Source organism: Psammomys obesus, unplaced genomic scaffold (assembly GCF_907164565.1).
Source record: "Psammomys obesus unplaced genomic scaffold, mPsaObe1.curated_primary_1811, whole genome shotgun sequence".
In the NCBI taxonomy this organism is placed as follows: domain Eukaryota; kingdom Metazoa; phylum Chordata; class Mammalia; order Rodentia; family Muridae; genus Psammomys; species Psammomys obesus.
The window spans coordinates 2765523-2793016 of NW_026594184.1; the positions used below are offsets into that span (position 1 = coordinate 2765523).

General features: G+C 38.8%; 1 protein-coding gene across 1 annotated transcript in view; it reads left to right on the forward strand.

Moving 5' to 3' along the window:
• Positions 1-2875: 2875 nt before the first annotated feature.
• Positions 2876-27494, forward strand: part of Stk26 (serine/threonine kinase 26) — a 25861-nt gene continuing 1242 nt past the window's right edge. Inside the window, 9 exon segments of the mRNA XM_055618061.1 lie at positions 2876-2992; positions 9254-9314; positions 22494-22651; positions 23402-23504; positions 23507-23586; positions 24565-24716; positions 26308-26401; positions 26961-27029; positions 27117-27244. Coding sequence (XP_055474036.1) covers positions 2876-2992; positions 9254-9314; positions 22494-22651; positions 23402-23504; positions 23507-23586; positions 24565-24716; positions 26308-26401; positions 26961-27029; positions 27117-27244 — 962 coding nt within the window.

The window sequence follows — 27494 nt, forward strand, 5'->3', positions numbered from 1 at the left end:
CCTCACTCAGGATGATCACTTTGAGTTCCCACCGTTTGCCTACAGATTTCATGATTTCTTTGTTTTTAATTGCTGAGTACTATTCGATTGTACCACAATTTCTGTATCCATTCCTCAACTGAGGAACATCTGGGTAATAAACTGTAATTAATAAAAATAAAAATAAAATATTATATAAAAAAGAACAAAAAATGGAGAAAAGCCTTGAACTCATTGGCACAGAAGACAACTTCCTGAACAGAACACCAACAGCACAGGCTCTAAGAGCAATAATCAATATAAATGGGACCTCCTGAAACTGAAAACCTTCTATAAAGCAAAGGACAGTGTCATCAGAATAAAATGACAGCCTACAGACGGGGAAAGGATCTTCACCAACCCTACATCCGACAGAGGACTAATATCCAGAATATATAAAGAACTTAAGAAGTTAAACAGCAATAAATCAATTACTTCATCTCTTAATAAGTGCAACCTCTACTTGATTTCATTCCAAATACTAATGCCATGTGTTCAGAGCAGCCCATGACAGAAAACTAATATCCAAGATGTTTTCTAAAAAATAAAAACAAAATATTTTTTAATCTCCTTTACTAATCCTTAATGGAAGTCCTGGAAAGGGTAAAAGGGTATTTGAAGAACCCTTTTCTTAGTGGCAAAACTTTATAAATGCTGTTATACATAAATGGATGTACATACAAAATTTAGAACTCCTCCCCCTTCCCTTTTTAGTTGTGAGTGTATGCATGGGTGCTTGCATGCATGCGCTGGTGTGTGTGTGTGTGTGTGTGTGTGTGTGTGTGTGTGTGTGTGTCTAAGAATGAAACCTAACTAACCACTAAGCTAAATCTTACCCCTTAAAGTATAGTCCAAGCTGGCCTTGAACTCATTATTCCCCCGCCGTTTCCCTGTGCAGCTTTTCTGATTACCATTATGAATCACCCTGGTGGGCTAAGTACTTTCCTGAAATTAACCAACTCATTATTTTCCATTTATATTTTCATACTATGACTGTACAGACATGTGTTTTTTTTTATTCTAAACTAAAACAACATCAAATATAACAAGGTTCTGTTTAATGCAGACAGCATAATTTAAGACCACATCCTGTTAGTACCGTGAGAGAATGGCTTTGTCAACTGACTGGGTGCTTGTCCATGCATTTCAGATGTCATTGGTGTTTGTGAGTCAGCGTAATTAAGCAACATGGGATATCACATTTGCATAGGATATCATATATAACCAAGACTTCATTGTAAGCTGAAGAAAGATGTTACTGCATTTGAGAGAAAATTATGTTTTCTAAAACTGTGCAGTTGTATTGATTTCTTTCAGACATCCAAAAACTTACTACGCATTCATTTTGACTGAGGTAACTGTAGAATTCCATCTTTTAGAACAAGAGTAAAGATCAAGACAAACACATCAGTGTGATCACAGTGTTCTTTTCATTTTGTTCACTTGAGCATTTCTTAACAGTCTTTATGAAGAGTGCTAATGTATGAAAGCCCTTTCCTTCTGATCCCATAATAGTGGAGGAATCTTTTATCATCTTCAAATATTTTGTTAGTACAATGTACATTTTTAAATGAAGATCACGTAGGCATTAAATAGAATGTGAATTGTGCTTATATATTCTGCTGAAATTGCCTTTATGTGAAGGAAATATGGTCCCATCTACAGATCCATATATTATAACCAGTATTTATTTAAAAATATTTGATCATCTTATCCATGGTCCTTTTTCTTGTTTATCTTCTTTAGGTGTACATATTTTAGTATGTTTATCCTATCTTATAGGTCTAGTATCCACTTATAAGTGAGTATATACCATGTGTCTCTTTCTGCTCCTGGGATATCTCACTCAGGATGACTTTTTCTAGATCCCACCATTTGCCTGCAAAATTCATGATTTCCTCGTTTTTAATTGCTCAGTAGTATTCCATTGTGATCAATCCTCATTTAGAAAGACAAAGGGGATGGACATTGGAAATAGGAGAAAACAAGTAACAGGACAGTAGCTTACCACAGAAGGCACCTGAAAGACTCTACCTAGCAGTGTATCAAAGCATATGCTAGGACCCATAACCAAGCCTTCGTCAGAGTGTAGGGAATCATATGAAGGAAGGAGGAATTAGTATAACCTAGAGGGGAGAGGGAGCCCCACATGTTCAAATATATCTGGGCACAGGGGTCTTCTCTGGGACTGTTTATCCAACCAAGGACCATGCACGGATATAACCTACAACCCCTGCTCAGACATAGCCCATGGTCGCTCAGTATCCAAGTGGGTTTCCTAGCAAGGAGGACAGGAATTATTTCCGACATGAACTCAATGTCTGGCTCATTGAGCTTCCCCTCCCCTCTGAGGGAGGAGCAGCCTTGCTAGGCCACAGATAAGGACATTGCAGCCATCCTGAAGATACCTGATAAGGTAGGGCCTGATAACATGGAAGGAGAGGAGGACACTCCCTCTCAGTAGACTCGGAAGGGGGCAGGGAGGAGATGAGGGAGGGAGGGGAGGATTGGGAGGGAAAGAGGGAGAGGGATACAGCTGGGATACAAGTGAATGTATAAAATTATTTAAAAATAAAAAATATTTTTAAAAAAATGAATGAAGTAAAATATTCCAGAATAAAACTTATAGTTGTATGGCCTTCTTTTAATATTTGTCACCAAAACTTTTTGTGTGATTGCTTCCAGAATATGTTCAGTGCAACTGGAACATTCTTTTATTTGAAAGTGTTTGGTATTTTCTTATAAAGCTTGAAGTTCACTTCTTTCTCTGTTGTAAAATGTTCTTTTCTTAAAATAAAAAATAATGGCTTCAGGCTTGACATAATCCATCTCTAAAAAGCCCCATGTTTCAACCAAAATGTATTTATTGAATGCTTACTATGTACATTCTTCTGATCTCACGTATGTTGCCCCAGTCACTGTCATCCACTTTATTCTGAAATTTTCAAAATTCAGTTTCCCACCTCAGCCCCAGGTATGTGTTTCAGATTTGTCTCCTGTTACCTGCTTATATTTGAATATATCTAGTGCACTAACACTTACGCTGGGGAAGCAACATTTGAAATACTGGGTATATGATTTTGAGGAGCATGGTTTAACAGCAAGGTATTTCCAACTGGAACAAAACTGTGTAGAGGTGATAAAGCTTCTGGCATACTCTTCCTATGGATATCTCTTTGTTCTTTGTAATTTTATGAAATCATTCATGCTACATTTTAAAATCATGAATAAAAATAACACAAGGTTACCTTTTTGGCCATTTTCTGTATTTATTTTCTTTTTTTATAGTCATTTTTATTTAATTATTTTATTTTTGTTAATTACAGTTTATTCACTTTGTATCCCCCCTGTAACTACCTTCCTCCTCCCCTCCGAATCCCACCCTTCCTCTTCCCCACCCTTGTCCCTCTCCCAGTCCACTGATAGGGGAGATCCGCCTCCCCTTCCCTCTGACCCTAGTCTATCAGGTCTCATCAGGGGTGGCTACATTGTCTTCCTCTGTGGTCAGGTAAGGCTGCTCCCCCCTCAGGGGGGAGGTGATCAAAGAGCAGGCCCATCAGTTCATGTCAGAGACAGTCCCTGTCATTTTCAATAAAGTTTTCATTCTTTGAGAAATTAATATAGTTTACCTTCTCCTCCACTAACTCTTTCTACCTCCCTATCCTTCTCTTAAATATAAAAAAAAACAAACAAACAAAAAAAAAACATGGAGTCCAGGGAGTCCAGTTTGTGTTGGCTGACTATTCCTGAGCATGAACTCTACCCTGTAGGGCAGTTGATATATTCAGTATCCATTTTTACAGTGTTGTTTAACCATCGTCACTATTCATTTTCAGATTGGCTTTAGCAACTGAATCTCTGTGCCAATATACAGTAATTCCCTGTTGCTGGATTCCTTGGCAACCACTGTCCTAAGGCCTGTCTCTATGACCTTGACTGTTCTAGGTACCTTATACAATGGAATTATACAATATTTACCCTTTTGCAACTGCCTTAGTACAGGTATACATTCTAGCTCATGTTATTAGTGTAATAGGCTGTTGTAGTAATACATGACCCAATTTTGTCAACTTGTATACAGTACAAATAATCCGTGTGTGTGTGCGTGCGTGTGTGTGTGTGTGTGTGTGTGTGTGTGTGTGTGTGATTAATGGTTAATTTAAGTAGTTTTTGAATAAGCAAATTCTACCTTTGTAGTAACATTTCACCACTTTCCCCAAGTGTCTGCTGTAGCAGCAAAAAAATTGGGGTTCACAAAGCTCAAGGGATAACAAAGTTGATACTTGAGTAGACCCAGTAATTATAATGGTAAGACTAACTTCTTTCCACTAAGTAGTATAACTTGAGTAGTTTCTTATGTTTACAATTGTTTATTTATTTTGTAGGCGTGTGATGGCATTTTGTGTGTGTGTGTACCATGGTGTGCATGTGCAGTACAGAGGACAACTTGTGGGAGTCAGTTTCTCCTGCCATGTAGATTTCAGGGATCAAACTGAGGTTCTTGGGCTCAGAAGCAACACCTTTACCTTTACATCTCACTGGTTTTAAAGTAGTTCTTTTTCCTGTGTTCCAAATTTGGAGACAGTTTGCTCCTTCAAACCATCATCCAAACGCTTGGCTTCTTTTATAAAGGAAGTGGAAGTTTTCCTACAAGGATTCCTTGCCCTTAACTGTGCTAAGTTTATGGTTATGGGATATAGTCACTTGGCTATTTGGAATTGTAAACCTATGTACATACCATCTTAGCATTTTAAATTATTTGAAGAACAAATCCAACACATTCATTTGTATTCTGTAACACTATCTTCTGTTATTAGAAAGAAAATATGGAAGCTGTCCTACTCCGAAATGTTAAGATTTTGGTTGTTTCGGTTATTTGTGATCGGTATTTTCATGGAGCCTATTAGCCGAGCTGCTGTGGGATAAGCTTCCTTGGTATTTTTTTTTTTTTTTTACTAAGCTTCATGCCTACTTAACAGAAATCTGGATGTTCAGAGTATCCTCCTGTGAAGCTTGTCTCTAGAAATGGAGCGATCTAAACAAGGTAGTTATAAAAACCTGCCAAGTCCCTTGGTTGTCTCAAAGTTCCAGTGAATAGCTGCTTGCTGTTAGGAATCCCTATTTTCAGATGTAGACATTACTTAGTTGTGACTTGAGAAAACTCAGCTGTATATTCTTCTCTGTAAAGTCACAGCTTTAAGTTTCTATGCATCCATTTTGGTGACAATTGGAAAGATTCCATTTTGAACTGGTACACACAAAATGTCATGCATTGTTTTTTAGCTTGAAAAAAAAAAAACAGGTGCTTTCATGCATACAGAACAGCAAAATAGAAGCCTATATTTAAAGGACTTTCTTTTAAATGTCAGGCTCACAGGAAAATTTCTGACTTTGAGTGGTAGAGAGAGCGGTGTGGCAAATGAACAAGTCTTAATTTATAAGCCATTATAAGAATTTTTCTTCCTCATAAAAGACATGTAAAGATTCACTGTCCAAGTGAGTTCCTTATAATGGAAACAGGGATTGTCTCTGACACGAACTGATTGGCCTGCTCTTTGATTACCTCCCCCTCAGGGTGTGCAGCCTTACCAGTCCACAGAGGAAGACAATGCAGCCAGTCCTGATGAGACATGATAGACTAGGATCAGATGGAAGGGGAGGAGGACCTCCCCTATGAGTGAACTGTGAAAGGGGCAAGGGATGAGAAGAGGGAGGGTGGGAATGGGAGGGGAAAAGGGAGGGAGCTACAGGTGTGATACAAAGTGAATAAACTGTAATTAATAAAAAATAACAATTAAAATGGAAACAAATAAACAACCCCCCCCAAAAAAAAGCATATAAAGATGTATCACATTCTCAGTTGTCAGGTTCTCACTGCATAATTGCTATACATTATATATATATATTATATATATATATATATATAATATATATAATTGCAAGTTAAATGAATCACTCCTAGAGCTCTGCTTCCTCCTCTCCTACTGTGGGTATTCATTTCTTTCCTAATGTAGACTTTTAGTACTTTGCTTTCTCAGTTCAAGTTGGACTGCTATGATAGAACAAAATGCTTGTCAGGATTTCTGGAGGGGGTGAAGAGAATGGGGGAAACGCTTTTTCTTGTATATCCCACATAGAGACAACATCAAGAAAATGACTGACAGGGTTGGGGAGATGACATGCAAGCATCAGGAACAGAATTCAGATCCCCACAATCCAGCTCCAAGCTGAATAAGTGCATCTTGTCTGTAATCTCAGCCTGCAAGAAGGTGAGGCAAAGAATTCCTAGACCAAGCTGTCCAACCAGGCTAGCCAAATGGTAAGCTCAGAGTTCAGTGGAAGAAAAAAGACTAAGAAACCTGCCTCTGTATATAAGGTAGAAATTGAAAACATTTTGTATTTACTTCAGGGATCTTTACGCATATATACACATATGTTCCCATACGCATGGAAACAGGCATATATGTATGCATATGATACATATACAGAAAAAAGACATCACTTGTGTCTTAATTTTGTCCTCAGTATTCCTTCCCTAATTCTTAACTCTAAGCTCATTTCAATCAGTCCAACTCTTTATTTTTAAGACTTCTTTATCTCATGAGTAGTTGTATTTCTGGGAGTCCATTCCCTGCCATGATAAAGTGAGTCCCAGTCTCATGAGAATATTGTAAGTTTTAAAATGTATTTATTATTTATTACAATTTATTCACTTTGTGTCCCAGCTGTAGCCCCTTCCCTTGTCTCCTCCCAGTCTCATTCCCCCTCCTTTATCTCCTCCTATGACCCTCCCCTAGTCTAATAATAGGGGAGGTCCTCTGCCTCTTCCCTCTGACACTAGCCTATCAGGTCTCATCAGGACTGGCTGCATTGTCTTTCTCTGTGGACTTGCAAGGATGCACCCCCCCCCAGGGAGAAGTGATCAAAGAGCCAGCCACTGAGTTCATGTCAGAGAAAGCCCCTGCTCCCCTTACTAGGCAAACCACTTGGAGACTGAGCTGCCTATAAGCTACATCTGTGCAAGTGTTCTAGGTCCTCTCCATGCATGGTCCTTGGTTAGGGTATCAGCCTCTTCAGGGCCCCCTGGGCCCCTTACACCCATCAGAATGGCTAAGATCAAAAACTCAAGTGACAACATATGCTGGAGAGGTTATGGAGTAAGGGGAACCCTCGTCCATTGCTGGTGTGAATGTAAGCTTGTACAACCACTTTGGAAAACAATCTGGCACTTTCTCAGATAATTAGGAATAGTGCTACCTCAAGATCCAGTAATAACACTCCTAGGCATATATCCAAAAGATACTCAAGTATACAACAAGGTCATTTGCTCAACCACATTCGTAGCAGCTTTATTTGTAATGGCCAGTATCTGGAAACAACCTAGATGTCCCTCAACTGAAGAATGGATACTGAAATTGTGGTATATTTACACAATGGAATACTACTCAACTATTGAAAACAATGAAATCATGAAAATTGGAGGCAAATGGATGGAACTAGAAAAGAACATCCTGACTGAGGTAACCCAGAAACAGAAAGACACACATGGTATGTACTCACTTATAAGTGGATATTAGACATATAATGTAGGGTAAACATACAAAATCTATGCTCTTAAAGAAGCTAAGCAAGAAGGAGGACCCTAGAGCAGATGCTCAGTCCTCATTCAGAAGGGCAAATGGGATAGACTTCAGAAGAAAACAGGAACAGGACAGGAGCCTACCACAAAGGGCTTCTGAAAGACTCTACCCAACAGGGTATCAAAGCAGATGCTGAGACTGATATCCAGAGATCAGGGAATCTTATGAAAGAAGGGAGAGATAGAAAGACTTGGAGAGGATGGGAGTATTAGAAGGAGACCAAAAGATCCAAAGAATGTTGCAAATTTTAATTGAACTCTTGAATACTACCAAATAATGTTAGCATATGAAAGTTAGCAGCAGAAGCTTAAGCATTTTCATCCCACCACTGGGGCTTTTAAATGACAAAAAATTAGTTGAAGCGCAGCAATGACTGTATTTTCCCCTAGAGAAATGGTTACTGTATAAAATTATAGGTAGTATCTCTGAAACCCTTCATGCTATCCTACTATTTGTGCATTTCTGTTAAGATTGTCTTTGGAAGCACACCGCCTACCTCTCACCCCTCCTGCTGCTACCACCAAGAACCTAGACATTGTTTTAATGAGAAAATGAAGGCTTCAAAACGTGAAATATTTTTCTTGGAATTGGGCTCAAAGAACACAGTTCATTCACAGTATGATTGCTGTCAGCCTAGGTAAGCCAGTCATTCCACCTCAATTCTGTGGTCTCACAAAGTTTCAGCGAATGGCATTCGTGAAGTACTGTAGAGAATGGAGTGTTTCAAGCTATATCTGAAAGAAAGAGGAAGTTGGTGATTTATTTTAAAAATAAAAGGTTTTATTGGGGGGAAGGTGGTTGGTGCTGGAGATCAAACCCAGTGCCTCGTGTAGTCTAGGCAAGCACTCTGCTACTGAGCTGTGTTTCTCATCATCCCGTATCAATCCAGTAGAGCTGGATGATGTGGGTGAGTGTGCACATGCCTTTGTTTTATAGTGCATTTCTTTATATCTCCCCTATAAACATTTTTTTTCTTGTTCAGCTCACAATGAAGTTAATTTTATCTGTAGTCGTCATATTAAACTACACACCCCTTTTTCAGGGTGGGGGTAGTCTTTTCCCCCCCGGATTCCATTATGTCGGAAATATATCTATTTAACATCTATTTAAAATATCTATTTAACATGGCTGCTAAAAGTTCTAAAATGTATGAAAACAAATGGGACAAATGCAAAATGTCTAGTGTCCCCAAACTCTAAAATCACAGAAAGCATTCAAACATTTCCACACATATCCACTTGCCTCCTTATTTTTCAATGTAATTACCCTTTTCATTCAATATTGTTCAAGATAATGACTTAAAGTGATTGTTAATCTTTTGAATTTTATATATAACTTAGTAATAGTTAAATGATGGCAAATGATACTTGTGTACAGTTAGCTGTATTGTTTAGATAGATTTGCAGGAGGTGCAGGCTTAGAACATTAAGCAGCACTTTTCTATGGAAAGACAATATATGTTCTGGGTCCCAAACAACCATGTTAAAGCCTGTATTTTATAACTAGGACACCGGTTACTATGTAAGAGTTAACTTTTTTCCTAGGATGCTATTACTGGCCAGGCATGTAACTTAAATTGTTTTATGTCTTTACAGGGGTCAAAACTATGGATGATAATGGAATACCTAGATGGAGGTTCAGCCTTGGATCTTGTGAGTTATTTTTAAATAATTATGTAAGACAACATACATACATAAACTTTATTTAACTCTGTAATTATGTAAGCAGTAGCTTTTGTAGGAGCTAACTTATTAGAATAAGATGCTCAATTTTAACTCTGAGTCGTGGGAGGGGAGCTTCTACTCTGTGTGCACAAACTACATTACAGATTTGATCATGCTGCTGACAGTCTTACTATACATAAGAAATGCAAATATCTTATTAAAACTACTGAACTGCAGAGTAAATGTGTGCCCATTTCTATCAGTTTGACATTTGTATACTTTCTTTAGTACTGAGTATATTTGGGTAAAAAATACATTTTAAGGACTGGAAAAATGAATCACTGGTTAAGTGCACTGACTAGTTAATGAATCACTGATTAAGTCCTCTCCCAGAGGACCCAAGTTCAATTCCCAACACCCACATAGCAGCTTACAACCATCTATGATTCCACTTCTAGGGTATCTGATGCCTTTTTCTGGACTCCACAGGCACCAGGCACATAAATGGTAAATAGATTTATATGCAAACAAAATATGTATACATAAAATGATAATGAAAAACTTTAAAATACATCGAAATAACTATCACTAACAGTGATCATAAACCAAAGGCTTGAGTCTTTGAAAATATAGGTGTTAGCTAGACTCAGTGGCGCACGCCTGTAATCCCAGCCCTCAGGTATGTAGAGGCTGGGAAACTCCTGTGAGTTAGAGGCCAGCCTGATCTACAAAGTGAGTCCAGGAGAGCTAAGGCTACACAGAGAAACCCTGTCTCAAAACAAACAAACAGCCCTCCCCAATCCTACAAAAACAGAAACATAACACAGAAAGATAATATATAGTACATATCAATAACCTAACTCTCCCCTTACAACATGATGGTAGTAAGAAAGATAATTAAGTCATGAGAGTGGAGCCTTTGGGAAGGACAATAGTGTTTTTATCAAAGGGATCTCAGGAGTACTTTCTAGCTCAACTTCTAGTATATGAGGGTACAGTGAGAAAGACCATCTGGAAAGGAGGAATAGTGTTGCCAGAGATATCCATCTGCTTTTATTCCTCAACAGGCAGAACTGAGAAATCAGTGCTTGCTATTTAACTCAGCCTATCTGTGATGCCCAGTTCTGACAGGCTGAGGTGATTAAGACTGAGGTAGAAGAGACACCAAAGGTGGTTGAAGAGGGAGTCTACAATAGATTTCCTCTGGAAGACTCCACTCAGCAGGGGATTGAAGCAGATACTAAGAATCACAGCCAAACTTAAGGTAGAGTGCAGGGAGTCTTATGGAAGTGTGGGGGTGTAGAAGGATCTGGAGGGGACAGGAGCTCCACAAGGAGACCAACAAAGCCAAAAATATCTAGGCCCAGGGGGGACTACAGAGACTGATACACAAACCAAGGACCATGCATAAAGAAGACGGACTCAAGGCGGACCGAGATGGCGGCGCGGGGAGGACTCTCATTCTGAGGAGCAGCACAGCAGGATTGTCACAGTGACCAGCAATCAGAACTCGCGGCCATAAAACACACTCATTGTGTTTCCCAGGTGAGAGGATACCCCATGGTGGGGGATTCAATCAGCTTTTAACTCACCCGGCTAAACCTCGGAAGAGATCCCCGTTCCACCAGACCCTTGGCCGCCAGCCCCAGCCCAGAGCCACACGCCAGTGTCTCTGGTCATGGTCCCAGACTGAACCGTACCCACCACACTATCAGAGACTGGAATTTTCAGTCGAGAGATAACTCCACGATGCAGGAAACAATTGGGACTGACCTTAGGTCACCCAGACATCCCCTGGAAAAGACTCGGGTTCTGCGGGCGACCCAGTAGCCAGCCCAGAGCGAGAGCTGGGGACCCAGGCTCCAGCACAGAACCCTGACTGCACGCCTGATTCACTGCCTCAGATAGAACTGTGGGCCCCAGGGCACCAGAGACTGTGTTTCACTGTCCTGTGCAAACACACAGGGAGGGAAACGGCTGGTCTGATCTCAGAGCACTCAGCTGACACCCCCACCACGAAAAGATCTCGGGAAAATTACCCAGTTTAGGTAGACGCCCAGGCTCCCAAAGGACAAAAAGGCAGACACAGGCAGTTTCAGCTAGCTGGCTGAGACTGAGTGGTGGGCCCCAGGGCAAAAAAGAGACTGGGAGTCCCTGTCTCCAGAGAATCCACAAGGAAGGAAGGAAACTGTACTGACTTAAATCACCCAAGCCTTCCCTAGAAAAAGTCTCACAGACCAGTGGGGCCGAGCCGCCATCACTCAGCTGTGCTCCAGACACAGGCACAAACAGTTGCTGAGTGCCAGATGTCCAACTGGGTCACAGCAGCTGATCATTAAATTTACAGCAAGAAACCCAGAAACAGGGTAGCTGTCCTCAGGACTTCCCAGGGTGAGAGGAGAACCCTTTTGACTAACAAAGACCACAGTTACCACTCAGGTCTCTATCCCTGAAGTGAGCAGCAGCAACTCCTGAAAAAATGCCAGCCATCCAGGGACTATACCCAAAAAGCTGAGGAGACTTCCTTCAGAAAAAAAACAGCTTTCTGCCAAGGGGATTCTCTCCACCACAGGAACCACCAGAAAATAACACCAAACACCTAAGATAGCACAATGGGTAGAGGCCAGCGTAAAAGCTCAAGCAACAAAAGACAGAGCAATATGACATCTCCAGAACCCAGTTACCCACTGACAAGTAGCCCTGGACACCCCAGCATAACTGAAATCCAAGAAGATAACCTAACAACTATGCTCATGAAGATGATAACAGAGGAAAAAAATAAGATATGTAAAGACATAGAGGAAGATAAACTCAAACAGCATATTGCCATCTGTAAAGAAATAGAGGAAGTTGGAACCAAACAGTTTATGGCCTTTAGGAATGAAATGCTTAAAGCACTGAATGAAATAAAAGAAACAGAGTTGAAGGAACTAAAAGAAAAAGAGGAAAGTACAATCAGACAGTTGAAGGAAGTAAACAAAACAACTCAAGACCTGAAGATAGAACTGGAAAAATTAAAGAAAACACAAATGGAGGAAATAATGGAGAGGAAGAATCTAGGGAAGAAAACAGGAACTACAGAGGTAAGCATAACCAACAGACTACAAAAGATGGAAGAAAGAATCTCAGGTGTAGAAGATACAATGGAAGAAATCGATGTATCTGTCTAAGAAAATGTTAAATCCAAAAAATTCCTGACACAGACCGTCCAAGAATTCCAAGACAATATGAAAAGACAAAACCTAAGAATAATAGGTATAGAGGAAAAAGAAGACTTCCTTCTCCAAGGCCCAGAAAATATTTTCAACAAAATAATTGAAGAAAATTTTCCCAAGTTAAAGGAGAGGCCAATAAGAATACATGAGGCCTACAGAACACCCAACAAATTTGACCAGAAAAGAAAATCCTCCCGCCACATAATAATCAAAACAGTAAGTATACAGAACAAGGAAAAAAATACTAAAAGCTGCAAGGGAATAAGGCCAAGTAACATATAATGGAAAACCCATTAGAATCACACCTGACTTTTCAACAGAAACTATGAAAGCCAGAAGGGCCTGGACAGATATCATGCAGACCCTAAGAGAACACAGATGTCAGCCCAGGCTACTATACCCTGCAAAGCTCTCAGTCCTCATAGACGGAGAAAACAAGATATTCAATGACAACAACAAATTTCAACAATACCTACACACAAATCCAGCATTTCAGAAGACACTGGAAGGGAAAATACAACCCAAGAAAATTAGCTTCTGTCAAGAAAACACAGGAAAGAATTAACCTTACTACAGCAAAACAAAAAGCAACCAAGCACACAACCTTATGAACACAACCAACATCAAAATCAAAGGATCTAACAGCCACTGGTTATTAATCTTTCTCAACATCAATGGACTCAACTCTCCAGTAAAAAGACACAGATTAACAGAATGGATACATAAACAAAACCCAGCAATCTGTTGCATACAAGACACACACCTAAGGCACAAAGATAGACATTACCTGAGGGTAAAGGTTTGGAAGATGGTTTTCCAAACAAATGGACCCAAGAAGCAAGCAGGAGTAGCCATTCTAATATCTGATAAAATAGACTTTCAACCAAAATTAATAAAAAGAGATGGGGAAGGACACTTCATACTGATCAAAGGAAAATTCCACCAGGAAGACATCACAATCCTGAACATCTATGCCCCAAATACAAGAGCACCCACATTTGTTAAAGAAACATTGATAAAATTTAAACCACTTATAGATCCCCACACATTAATAGTGGGAGACTTTAACACCCTACTCTCAACAAAGGACAGGTCAACAAAACAGAAATTAAACAAAGAAACAATGTCTCTGACAGAGGTCATGAATCAAATGGACCTAACAGACATTTACAGAACTTTACACCCAAACACAAAGGAATTTACCTTCTTCTCACCACCTCATGGAACCTTCTCCAAAATAGACCATATAGTTGGTCACAAAGCAAGCCTCAACAGATACAAGAAGATTGAAATAATCCCTTCTATCTTGTCTGATCACCATGGAATAAAGCTGGACCTCAACAATAACAGAAATAGCAAGAAGCCTACACACACATGGAAACTGAACAACTTGTTACTAAATGACAGCTGGGCCAGGGAAGAAATAAAGAAAGAAATTAAAGCCTTTCTAGAACCCAATGAAAATGAAGACAAAACATACCCAAACTTGTGGGACACAATGAAAGCAGTGCTAAGAGGAAAGTTCATAGCACTAAGTGCCTTCAAGAAGAAATTTGAGACAGCTCATTCAAGCAACTTAATGGCCCACTTACACATCCTAGAAAAAGAAGAAGCAGACACACAAAAAAGAAGTAGACGGCTGGAAATAATCAAACGCAGGGCTGAAGTCAATCAATTAGAAACAAATAAAACAATTCAAAGAATCAATGAAACCAAGAGCTGGTTCTTTGAGAAAATCAACAAGATCGATAAACCCGTAGCCAAGCTAATTAAAAGGCAGAGAGACACCACCCAAATCAACAAAATCAGAAATGAAAAGGGGGACATAACTATAGACACTGAGGAAATCAAAACAATCATTAGGACTTACTTCAAAAGTCTATATGCCACAAAATTTGAAAATCTAAATGAAATGGACAATTTTCTTGATCGATTTGACTTACCAAAGCTGAATCAGGACCAGGTAAATCAATTAAACAGGCCTATATCCCCCAAAGAAATAGAAGTGGTCATCAAAAGTCTCCCATCCAAAAAAAGCCCAGGACCAGATGGCTTCAGCGCAGAATTCTACCAGACCTTCAAAGAAGAGCTAACACCAATTCTCTTCAAACTATTCCACAAAATAGAAACAGAAGGAACATTACCAAACTCATTCTATGAAGCCACAGTCACCTTGATACCTAAACCTCACAAAGACTCAACAAAGAAAGAGGATTTCAGGCCAATCTCCCTTATGAACATTGATGCAAAAATACTTAACAAAATACTTGCAAACCGAATCCAAGAACACATCAAAGATATTATCCACTATGACCAAGTAGGCTTCATCCCAGGTATGCAGGGGTGGTTCAGTATATGGAAATCCATCAATGTGATCCACCATATTAACAAACTGAAAGAAAAAAACCACATGATAATCTCCCTAGATGCTGAAAAAGCATTTGACAAAATCCAACATTCATTCATGTTTAAAGTATTGGAGAAATCAGGGATACAAGTCACATATCTAAACATAGTAAAGGTGATATACAGCAAGCCTATAGCCAACATCAAACTGAACGGACAGAAACTTAAAGCAATCACACTAAAATCAGGGACAAGACAAGGCTGCCCACTCTCTCCATATCTCTTCAACATAGTGCTGGAAGTCCTTGCTAGAGCAATAAGACAGTTAAAGGAGATCAAGGGGATACAGATTAGAAAGGAAGAAGTCAAATTATCACTATTTGCAGATGATATGATAGTATACATGAGTGACCCCAAAAACTCTACCAGGGAATTCCTACAGTTGATAAACACCTTCAGCAAAATGGCCGGATACAAAATTAACTCAAAAAAATCAGTAGCACTCCTGTATACAAAAGACAAATTGGCTGAGAAAGAAATTAGGGAAACAACACCCTTCACAATAGCCACAAATGACATAAAGTACCTTGGTGTAACCCTAACCAAGCAAGTCAAAGTCTTGTATGAAAAAAATTTCAAGTCTCTGAAGAAAGAATTAGAAGAAGATATGAGAAGATGGAAAGATCTCTCATGCTTATGGCTTGGCAGGATTAACATAGTAAAAATGGTCATCTTATCAAAAGCAACCTACAGATTTAATGCAATTCCCATCAAATTGCCAACACAATTCTTTACAGACCTGTAAAGAAAAATTCTCAACTTCATATGGAATAAAAAGAAACCGAGAATTGCTAAAACAATCTTGTACAATAAAAGATCTTCTGGAGGTATCTCCATCCCTGATCTCAAACTGTACTATAGAGCAACAGTTATAAAAACTGCATGGTACTGGCATAGAAACAGAATGGTGGATCAATGGAATCGAAGAGAAGATCCAGAAATAAACCCACACACTTATGAACACCTGATTTTTGAGAAAGATGACAAAACCATACAATGGAAAAAAGATAGCATCTTCAACAAATGGTGCTGGTCCAACTGGGTGTCTACATGTAGAAAAATGAAAATAGATCCATACTTATCACCCTGCACAAAACTGAAGTCCAAGTGGATCAAAGACCTCAACATAAAACCAGACACATTAAATTAGCTAGAAAAAAAAGTGGGGCATACCCTAGAACTCATTGGTACAGGAGAAAACTTCCTGAACAGAACACCAACAGCACAGGCTCTAAGAACAACAATCAATAAATGGGACCTCATGAAACTGAAAAACTTCTGTAAAGCAAAGGAAACTGTCATCAAAACAAAGCAACTGCCTACAGATTGGGAAAGAAACTTCACCAACCCTTTATCTGACAGAGGACTCATTGGATGAATGAGGAGCAGGTCCCCCCCTATCAGTGGACTTGGAAAGGGGCACGGTGGTGATGAGGGAGGGAGGGTGGGATTGGGAGGGAATGAGGGAGCGGGACACGGCTGGGATAGAGAGTTAATAAAATGGAATTGATAAGAAAAAAATAAAATTAAATAAAAAAAAGAACTAAAGAAGCTGAAAAGCAGCAAACGAAGTAATCCACTTAAAAAATGGGGAACAGAGCTAAACAGCGAACTCTCTGTAGAGGAATATGGAATGGCAGAGAAGCATTTAAAGAAATGTTCAACCTCATTAGCCATTAGGGAAATGCAAATCAAAACAACCCTGAGATTTCACCTTACACCCATCAGAATGGCCAAGATCAAAAATTCAAGTGACAAGACATGCTGGAGAGGTTGTGGAGAAAGGGGAAGCCTTCTCCACTGCTGGTGGGAATGTAAGCTTGTACAACCAATCTGGAAATCAATCTGGTGCTTTCTCAGACAACTAGGAATAGAGCTTCCTCAAGATCCAGCCATACCACCCCTAGGCATATATCCAAAAGAGGCTCAAGTACACAAAAAGCACATTTGGTCAACCATGTGTGTAGTAGCTTTATTTATAATAGCCAAAAGGTGGAAACACCCGAGATGTCCCTCAACTGAAGAATGGATGCAGAAATTGTGGTACATCTGTACAATGGAGTATTACTCAGCAATGAAAAATAAGGAAATCATGAAATTTGCAGGTAAATGGTGGGACCTGGAAAGGATCATCCTGAGTGAGTTGTCCCAAAAGCAAAAAGACACACACGGTATTTACTCACTCATATAAACATACAACATAGGATAAACCCACTAAAATCGATACATCTAAACAAACTAAGCAAAAGATAGGACCCTAACTAAAATGTTTAATCCCCATCCTGAAAGGCAAAGAGGATGGACATCAGAAGAAGAAGAAAACAGGAAACAAGCTAGGAACCTGCCACAGAGGGCCTCTGAAAGCCAGAAGAAGAAAACAGGAAACAACCTAGGAACCTGCCTTAGAGGGCCTCTGAAAACCTCTGCCCTGCAGACTATCAAAGCAGATGTTGAGCCTGATGGCCAACTGTCGGGCAGAGTGAATGGAATTTTATGTAAGAAGTGGGAAATAGCAAGAGCTGGAGAGGACAGGAACTCCACAAGGAGAGCAATAGAACAAGAAAATTTGAACACAGGGAACTTCCCAGAGACTCATACTCCAACCAAGGACTATTCATGGACATAACCTAGAACTCCTGCACAGATGTAGCCCATGGCAGTTCAGTGTCCAAGTGGGTTACATAGTAATGGGAAGAGAGACTGCCTCTGACATAATCTGATTGGCCTGCTCTTTGATCACCTCCCCCTGAGGGGGGAGCAGCCTTACCAGGCCACAGAAGATGACAGTGCAGCCACTTCTGATGAGAACTGATAGTCTAAGATCAGAAAGAAGGAGAGGAGAACCTCCCATATCAGTGGACTAGGGGAGGGGCATGCACGCAGAAACGGGAGGAAGGGTGGGATTGGGAGGGGAGGAGGGAGAGGCTTATGGAGGGGTACAAAATGAAGAAAGTGTAATTAATAATAATAATAAAATATTAAAAAAAAGAGGACGGACTCAGATGTAGTCTATAGGCAGCTCAGTGTCTGTGTGGGTTCTCTAGTAAGGTGAACAGGGGCTCTCTCTGATGTGGACTCTGTTGCCTGCTCTTTGATTACTTGCCCCTGGTTATGTGACCTTGCCAGGCTACAGAGGAAGAGGATACAGGCAGTCCTGATGAGACTTGATAGGCTAAGGTCAGATGGCAGAGGAGGAGGCCTCCCCCTTCTGGGATCTAAGGAAGAGGGATAGGAGAAGAGGGAGGGAGGGTGGGGGTTACAATTGGGATATAAAGTGAATAAACTATTAAAAAATAAAAAATAAAAAAATAAACATTTTTTAAAAAGTTAAAAAAAAAAGACTGAGCTGTAGGGTTTAACCTAGTTGACCTGTAGATATGGCTTACTATAGAGGTTTTATTGTTCCTCAGATGTCATTTGAAACTGTGGTTGTATTTTTTTATCTTGACTGTTAAATTGAAAAGTATTACTATCATGTTTTTAATTTTGTAAATTATCATTTACGTATTAATTATGAGGGTACAAAAAGAATGTGCACAGTACATGGTGCACATAAGAAAGTCAGGACAAGTTATGAAAGTATGTTCTCCCCTCCTACCATGTGGTTTCTGGGATTCAACTTAGGTCATTGGGCTTGGTGGCAAGTGCCTTTACTCATTGAGCCATCTGCTGGCTCATTTTATTAGGCAGCTGTTACAGTGCTAAAATCTGGTCATGTGCAAGAAAATAAAGTCATGTTCAAATGGAAGCTGCCTCTGAGAAAAGCAGATTGTTTTTCTTAAGTTGTGATGGTATTAAAGTTGACCCCTCCCTTGAAAAATTAGTATATATTGAAAATTATTTATATTATTTATATTGAAATCCAATATAAATTATAATAGCCAACTTGCTGTAGACTGGCCATTGGCTTGACACATAGCTGACATTCTATAGTAGTCTCTATTATATGACTATGAGCCAGGCACATAGACTCTATGAACTTGAAGATCCTATAGCAGAAAGAACTTATGCTAAATTATTTCTCAGTTCTCTAACATCTTTACTTTTCTGTATCTCATGTTGCTGCCCACATCTACCTAAGACAAATGACAATTAATATAAATTTAATAAATTAAAATACTGTCAGTACTGTATTAGTTAAAAGTCTCATGACCCTATCCCAGTTCTAGTAAATGGCTGCCTAATACTGAGCATGTCAGTCACCCTGTGGCCTAATTTCCATAAGTGTTAAATGAAGAAAATGGGTTAGAAATGTCTAGTTCTGCTTTATTAGCTAAAAAAAATTTAAACAATACTGTGATTTATATAAAGCATAGAAGATACTGAGAAAACATGTTGTTCCTTTCCCATGTATATCCATAGACAGATGAATGCAGTCATTTTGGGAGTTTGTTGTAGAGAAAGAATAAAACAACAAGATGGATGCTAAGCAGAGTGTTTCTCAATTCACGTTGGCCCTTGACTAACTGAATAATGAGACTACGAATCACGTTATGTGTTGGGGCTATACAGTGTCAAGAGTCTTATTCTTGGGAAGTCATTTGTTGCAGATGAACAGACTTTGTCCATATTAGATGTAATCTTATTAAGTTTATTAGCTACTGTTTCTTTCAAAAACATTTACAGTGTCTTGCACAAAGATATATGATGGGGTAAATAGCATAAAGCATGAACACGGACTGTAGACAGAAGTTGGGAACAATATGCTAGTTATAAAAGAAGGCCTACTGCAGCCTGCTGCTTTAAGAACTGGTAGAAAGTGAAAGGAATGTAGGGGCAAATGCATAAACCTACAAGTGCAGGGTCTTTAAAAGAGCAATTGTCCCTCTTTTGCATATCCTTACTTTCAAACTTAGGCAAATTATACAAGGCAGCTATGTTGCCCCGGGGCAGAGGCTTAGAACACTGTAGGAAAGATTCAGTCAAGCTTTCCAAGGAATGTAGTCCAAGACCTTCACATGATCTCCCCAAGGTTGTACTTGAAATTTTAGAAAGCAAAACTATGCAAAACAAACAAATCACAGTTCCCTCTTCTATCCTGTCTTTGTGCCATTCCTTCTGTTTCCAATATGCTTTGTTCTCTTCTTGTGACTGACAGCACACACTAGGCAGCGTGTGTACCCTAAGATTTGAGGCCATTTTTGGTATGGTAATGGTCCAGAAAAAGTCCAACTGCACCCACCATCCTCTATCTATTTCCCCCACCACAAAATCTTCCCTCCCATCACCTTTAAGCTGACAGCTGAAATTGTACTTTGAGTTCTCAACTAAAACATATCAGATATGTTAATGAATCTGTAAGACCCTCATTGTTCTTTCTGAAATATTTTAAATGTTCTACATAAGACAGTGAATGGAGCTATCAGTCTTGCATAGAAACCCTTCAAAATGATAGTGAGTACACTTCAATTGTCCTTGTCCAATTTCTTACATAAGCAAGCATATGCTTCTGGCCTTGCCAATGTTTTATGATCATGTACTAAATTACCGTGTTAACTCAGAATTATTTGGTAATTCCACAGAATTTCTTTGCCAGCCATCACTAAAAATTTTCACCTTTAGAATCACATTAATTACTAACCTTTTAATTTAAAAAAATGAGGTGGAAGTTGATATATTTGAAAGTCAATAGATAATGTTACCTAAGAGGGGGATCTATTGAATTACAGACATCCCTGGAGTGTGCGGTATACCCATACCATTCTTAATAGCGAATGGTGAAACCAAAGTACCAGTTCTATTTTAAGCTGTTAAAATTTGACATGAAAGTGCCCTTTATTCCGTATAAATATGGCATTCATCAAAAGATGAAATGCACAAGGTGCCAAAGAGCTGTGAATCCCTCCTAGTGTGAGGCAGAATAGGCAATGTTTGATTTGTAGCACCCCTCCCCTCCTTCCAGCAAACATTGACTCTGACTTCTGCTTCCCACCCTTTCCTGTAATAATATTATACAGTCCACTGTTTGTGCTTTATGAGGTACCAGAATTTTAAAATGACCATTTATTTTAAAGAGAGAGTTTTGGGTATTCCATTACGAGTTCTCCTGAAACCTAATGATTGCTTTCTTTGTCTTCCAGTTGGAATGATTGGCTTTGGTACAGGTTTGGGAAAAGAAAGGGAAATGTGTTACATTTATTTAAAAAATATTATTCCTCCATAATTTGAATTTTTACAACGAGAATCTGAATAGTTTATTTATTATATTCGTGGCTGAATTTAAATTAGTAGTGTCTGATTGAAAAAACAGTTCAGTGTTAATATGTAGTGAGTGTTTATAAGCAAATGCAGAATTCCCATAGCTGATTTCTTCTTGTTTTTGCATTCTCATTTTATGTAGTCATTGTACTTAGTATGGTAAGACGTAAGAATACTGCCATACACATATATATTTAACATTCAGTGTATTCCTTCTATTACCACTAACTCTCTTGCTTTTTAGTCTTCCTGTTAGTCCCCGTTGTTCCCCTAGAGAGTTTTACTCCTTTAAGTAGCAGGTTCTTTTCCCCATGTGACAGCAGTTCTATTATCATTTACACATATTTGTTAAAATCTTGAATGTAAATTTTAGAACCCTCAGAATTTGATGCTAGTATCTAGGTAAAAGTGCTTATATGATCATTCACGATACATCTTATTTGTGTGTACATGGATGGCTTGTTTTTAGACAATATCACACAAAGCCCAGGCTCTCTTGTAGCTCAGGGTATTCTCAAACTGACTGTCTATGTAACCAGAGATGAATTTAAACTTCTGGCCCTCCTGCATCCATCTCCCAAGTGCTGGAATTACAGGCCTGTGACTCCACACCCAGTTTATGAGTGTTGATCTAACTCTGAGCTTTGCTCATGTTAAGACTAACTCTACCAGCTGAGAGCTATATCCTCACCCTCCAAATTAATCATTTCAAACCTGTGCAGCTTCATAACTTGACTCTTTTGCTATCTTTTTCCCTTTTAGGTTTTTTCTGAGACTGACACTCCAACCAAGGACTATTCATGGAGATAACCTAGAACCCCTGCACAGATGTAGCCCATGGCAGCCTCGTCTCTACGTGGGTTCCCTAGTAATGGGAACAGGGGCTTTCTCTGACATGAACTCAGTGGCTGGCTCTTTGATCTTCTCCCCCTGAATAGGGGCCAGCCTTACCAGGCCATAGAGGAAGACAATGCAGCCAGTCCTGATGATACCTGATAGACTGGAGTCAGAGGGAAAGGGAGGAGGACCTCCTCTATCAGTGGACTGGGGGAGTGGCATGGCAGGAGAAAAGGGAGTAGGGGTGGGATTAGGAGGAGATGAGGGAGAGGGCTACAGCTGGGATACAAAGTGAAAAAATTGTAACAATAAAATTTTTTAAAAGTTTAATATACTTATAAATTCTTGATTCTGTAATAAACTCAAAATGATGAGCACCTCCCAACCAAAGAAAAAGTCAAATAGAAACCTGAGAAAAACAGATATATTTGGAGAAGATAATTCACTTTGGTTTTTGTTGTTGTTGTTATTTTGGGGTTTTTGTTTTGTTTTGTTTGTTTGGTTTTGCTCCCTAGTCACCAATGTCTTGCTTTCAAAACAAGGTGATGTTAAACTGGCTGACTTAGGAGTTGCTGGCCAGCTGACAGATACACAAACTAAAAGAAACACCTTTGTAGGAGCTCCGTTTTGGATGGCTCCTGAAGTTATTAAATAGTTAGCTTATGACTCTAAAGTAAAGTATTCCCTATATTGATGGAATTAATTGGATATAGCCTCATCAATAAACCTTTTACTTTTTTTTTCTTTACAAGTGCTCCTAAAATAGAAGAATAATGCCATATTTTATTAATGATAAATCCCATTAGTGTTGGTAACATTTGAACCCTATTTATTTCAATGGCTTTTCATCCCTCTTGGAATCAAATCTAGAGTCCTTACAGTGACACATAAAGATCCATATGATCCAGCCATTGTCTTTCTATCTACACACCCTTATCTTCTACCACTCTCATCTCTACTCTCTTTGCTTCAGCCATCATGGATGGCCTCATTGTCCCTCAAACACAAGTATGTTTTGACCTTAGGACTTTGCTCTTGATTTCCCCTGTGTCTAGACTAGCCTTGCTCTCAGTGAATTATCTGGAAAAGCATCCCCTGCACACACATGTCTCTCCCAGCTATTCTGCATGAACAGATAGCTCCTTCAGCTCCTTTGGTCATTATTCTCTTATTCTGCTTTTTTTGTTTTCCCATATGATATTTTGTCACTCATTTTTCTATCCTTTCATCTGGTTTACCACTCAAGTAGTGGTGTGCCTGTTATAAAGTATGAGATTTCAATTTTTAATTCATGAGTTCCATCAATCAAAATTATTATAATTCACCACATTTCTTGAGCTACATTAATACAGGGTTTGGGGATCATCATCCTAGAATGGAGTTTCAATGTGATGAACAGATTTTGTTTTTATCTCCTTTTTAGGCTGACATTTGGTATTTGTGAATTACTGCTATTGAAATCGCCAAAGGAGAGCCTCCAAATTTTGACAAGCATCCAATGAGAGTTCTGTTTCTTATTCCAAAAAACAACCCCCAACTCCTGTTGGGGATTTTACTAAGTCTTTCAAGGGTTTTTTTGATATTTGCCTGAATAATGATCCATCATTTGTGAGTATAAATTGTTATTACTACTATTGGTTTTCTATTTTTCTAACTACTTCTAATAAAGGTGCCTTTTCCTTGGTGGAGACTATAGTTCATCTGAAAAATATCTGCAATCCATCTAAGAAGCTGTTTCTTCTTTTTTCTGTATTGTTAATTCCACTCTATTCTTAGTCAGATCTTTGATCTTTTTTTTTCCTCCTCTACATTATCTTTTTACGTTCCCAACTACTTGATCATTTGCTATTTCACGGAGAAAACTTGGGACAATAATTCATTTTTATTACTTACTTATGAAAGTACACGTGTACCTATTAGTAATGGAATTGACTTATTATATTACAGTTGCTTTTCACTACTGTTGACTAGAAATGCATGAGCTCTGTCATAAGATTGATATAACTATTTTTATGTCAACAGTAAACTATTAATGAAATACTGTAAGGAACATACTTTCGACAGCACTTGATGTTTGCACTCATATGCAATAAGAATTAATGTTTGACAGAAAAATATATGCTAATATGTGGGCAGATAATGACAAAATTAGAGATTTATAGGATGTGCAGATGATAGCAAAATCACAGGAATTTTGATCATTTACATGAATTTTTAAAAATTACAGTCAATGTAATAAAAGTGTCTACAATTGTTGTTTTGACAGTTTTAGATGTTTATTTTCTAAGTCCTACTTTTTCTGAGAAGGCTTTGCCTACTGTTATGCTTAGCTTAAGCATATGTATGTAGCCTAGCTTCTGTCTACTGTGTTCTAACAAATTAGGGTTCTAAACTGTGGCTACCTTGAGCCACTTTATAGAAAATATTGAATTGTCTGTTTTTCTCTTTCATTTTATTTGTTCTCATGTGTATAGACATGATTTTTGTAGATATGAGTTTAATAATTCAAGTGGCGTTTTACCACTTATCTTAATCCCAAAGATCCTCAAAAGTGCACCCTACATTTTTTCTATGTTTGTACCTTAGTGTCCTATAGCTAAAGAACTTTTGAAATACAAGTTCATTGTAAAACAAAATTCAAAAGAGACTTCTTATCTGACTGAACTGATCGATTGATTTAAGAGATGGAAGGCAAAAGAACACAGTGATGATGAATCTGATTCTGAAGGCTCTGATTCATATGTACACATCACTGCAGTTTTTTTCCCCTAGGCAGTCCATTTTCGTATACTCTGCCTTTTAACAATAACGTAGTATGCTTGCTTTAGACTAAGCTGTAAGCCACTCTTTCAGGGCTCATTTTGCCACTGTGAAGTTCGCTTATAGTCTGTGGAGCACAATGGATTTGGAAACAGACTTTGGAAGAGGAAAGCTCTGATACACACACACACACATATTTCAATATATTCACTTTGTATCCTGGCTATAGACCTCTCCATCTCCTCCCAGACCCACTGTCCCTCCCTTTTCTTTCCCTATGCCCCTTCCCTAGTCCACTGATAGGGGAGGACCTTCTCCGTTTTTATCTGACCCTAGCCTATCAACTTGCATCAGGGCTGGCTGCATCATCTTCCTATGTGGCCTGGCAAGGCTGCAGCCCCCAGGCGGAGGTGATCAAAGATCCAGCCACTGAGTTCATGTCAGAGAGAGCCCCTATCCCCCTTTCTAGGGAACCCACTTGGGAAACTGAGTAGGGGGTTTAGGTGATTTCCATGCATGGTGCTTTGTTGGAGTATCAGTCTCTGCAGGAACCCCTGGGCCCAGGATTTTTGGCTCTGTTGGTCTCCTTGTGCAGTTCCTGTCCCCTCCAAGTCATTCTATCTCCTTCTTCTTCCATAAGGTTTCCTGCACTCTGCCCAAATTTTGGCTGAGTCTCTTTCCATACCCTGATGGGTAAAGTCTTTCAGAGGCCCCCTGTGGAAGGCTTCTGTTCTGTCTTCTCCCACTTCTGACATCTATCCTGTTTGCCCTTCTGAGTGATTTTTGGTCTTGGTCTAACCCCTAGTGGATACTTGAGTATATTACAAAAATTTGGAATACGATTTGATCAGTAGTGTTCTAGTAGTCCACAAGAAGCAATAAGGAGCTCTGTTTTCTCATATTGTGATGCAACCTGCAAGACCCTTTGGAGAACTGATCTCATGATTTTTCCTACTTCCTGGCCATAGCCCAAACTATGATCAGACTGAACCTTGAATTGCTAAACCTATTTCTTTACCCTGTGGAACAGTTTGCCTTTAAAAGAAATGGCAGTATTTATGTTACTACTTCTGTTTCTGTGTGCTTATCTTAATTTCAGTAGGAGATTCCAAGGGTTGAACCGGGATGTAGACCTCTACAAAGGCAGCAGTCTATTTTTTCACACAATAGTCTTAGGCACCTGCATATATGAGAAATTGCTCAAATCTTGAATAAAATATATCACAATACTTTGTGCACAGTCTATGGCTTGTTAATCTTAACTGCCCATGAAAAGTTCTTGATGGAATTTTAAAACACACAAGGCACACTACTATAGATGGTGCTTCAGGCAAGGGGAAATGGCAGTATTGACATATATGGCTATCCACATAGGATTTTGCTGAACACTTAGAGCTGAGAAATGCTTCTGTTCTTGAAGAAAATAGCATATTCACTAGAACTGAGACCAGATACTCTGTTGTACAGTGAATTTGTAACCACTGGCACAGTGAGTTCTTCAGAGTCTTCTTGTACTGATTTGGTATTTTTGCCTTTCTGAGTCATTTCGCATCTTTGGCATTTCTTTAGGGAATCCACCAGCAGGGATGGTAATACTCACCTTGAATGGAGTTTCACCACTGTGTGAAGGAAGCCTGATCCAAAGAAACTAAAGAATGGGGAAGTATGTATATGGAGCTAATAACTTTATTTATTTATTTATTTATTTATTTATTTATTTATTTATTTATTTTACAAAGTAATAGTTTTCATCATATCATCTTCATATACATGTCATTATAATATATTCTTTTTTTTCTTATCTGATCATGGCTTCCTGATAGCCTTTTCAAAACTAGTGTGATGCTATTATAACATGCAAAACTATGAGAATTTCCCTGCCCACCTGTCTGCCTCACTGTATGTATAGTGTGTATTATTTATTACTAATTGTGACATCATTAAGCCATAAAAGTAATTTAAATGACCACTATTATTTTTAAAATTCCCTCCCTTTAGAAGTATGTAAAGCCAGGGAATCATATCTATTGCAATCCTAGCCATTTCGAGACTTCCACTGATAGATGAGAATTTGTGACAGGAAGAAAACATAGGCACTGGCCTTATCTTCAGTCTTTTAAAGGGGAAATTCAAATTGATTCACATTTGTTATCAAATAACTAAGGAAAGCAATGAATGATTATTTTAATTTTGTGTGTCTAATCTGCATTATTTCTTCAAAGGAGTAAGATCTTGTGCAAACCTTGAGCTGTTTGTCTATGATAATCACACCTGCATTTGCTGAATTAAGTGTGGATTATTTAGTATCCACTATCTTTCTCAAATGGCAGGGTATTTTAAATGTTATAGCCATCACTCTTTTTCAGCTTAAATAGTAGGATAAGAATAATGCAAGCCGAAACCAGACAATTGAAGAAGAACCCGAGAAAAGTATTGCTGTAGTTGAAGCTGCCTCTCCTGGCATCACAGATAAAATGGTGAAGAAATTAATTGAAAATTTTCAAAAATAAGTTTGAACTTCCATTTTAAAAATTATATTGACATTTTGGATATTGATTTATAATGTAACATAGTTACTTTGATGTAGTCATTTACTATCATTTTCCTGCAATTTCACTTTTTGGTAGTTGTATGCTTGAAAAAGGATTTTTTTTATCTTGCTCATCTAAAACATCACCTTTGAGAGAGAGAGGTAGAGAAACAGATAAAGTGTGTGTGTGTGTGTGTGTGTGTGTGTGTGTGTGTGTGTGTGTGTG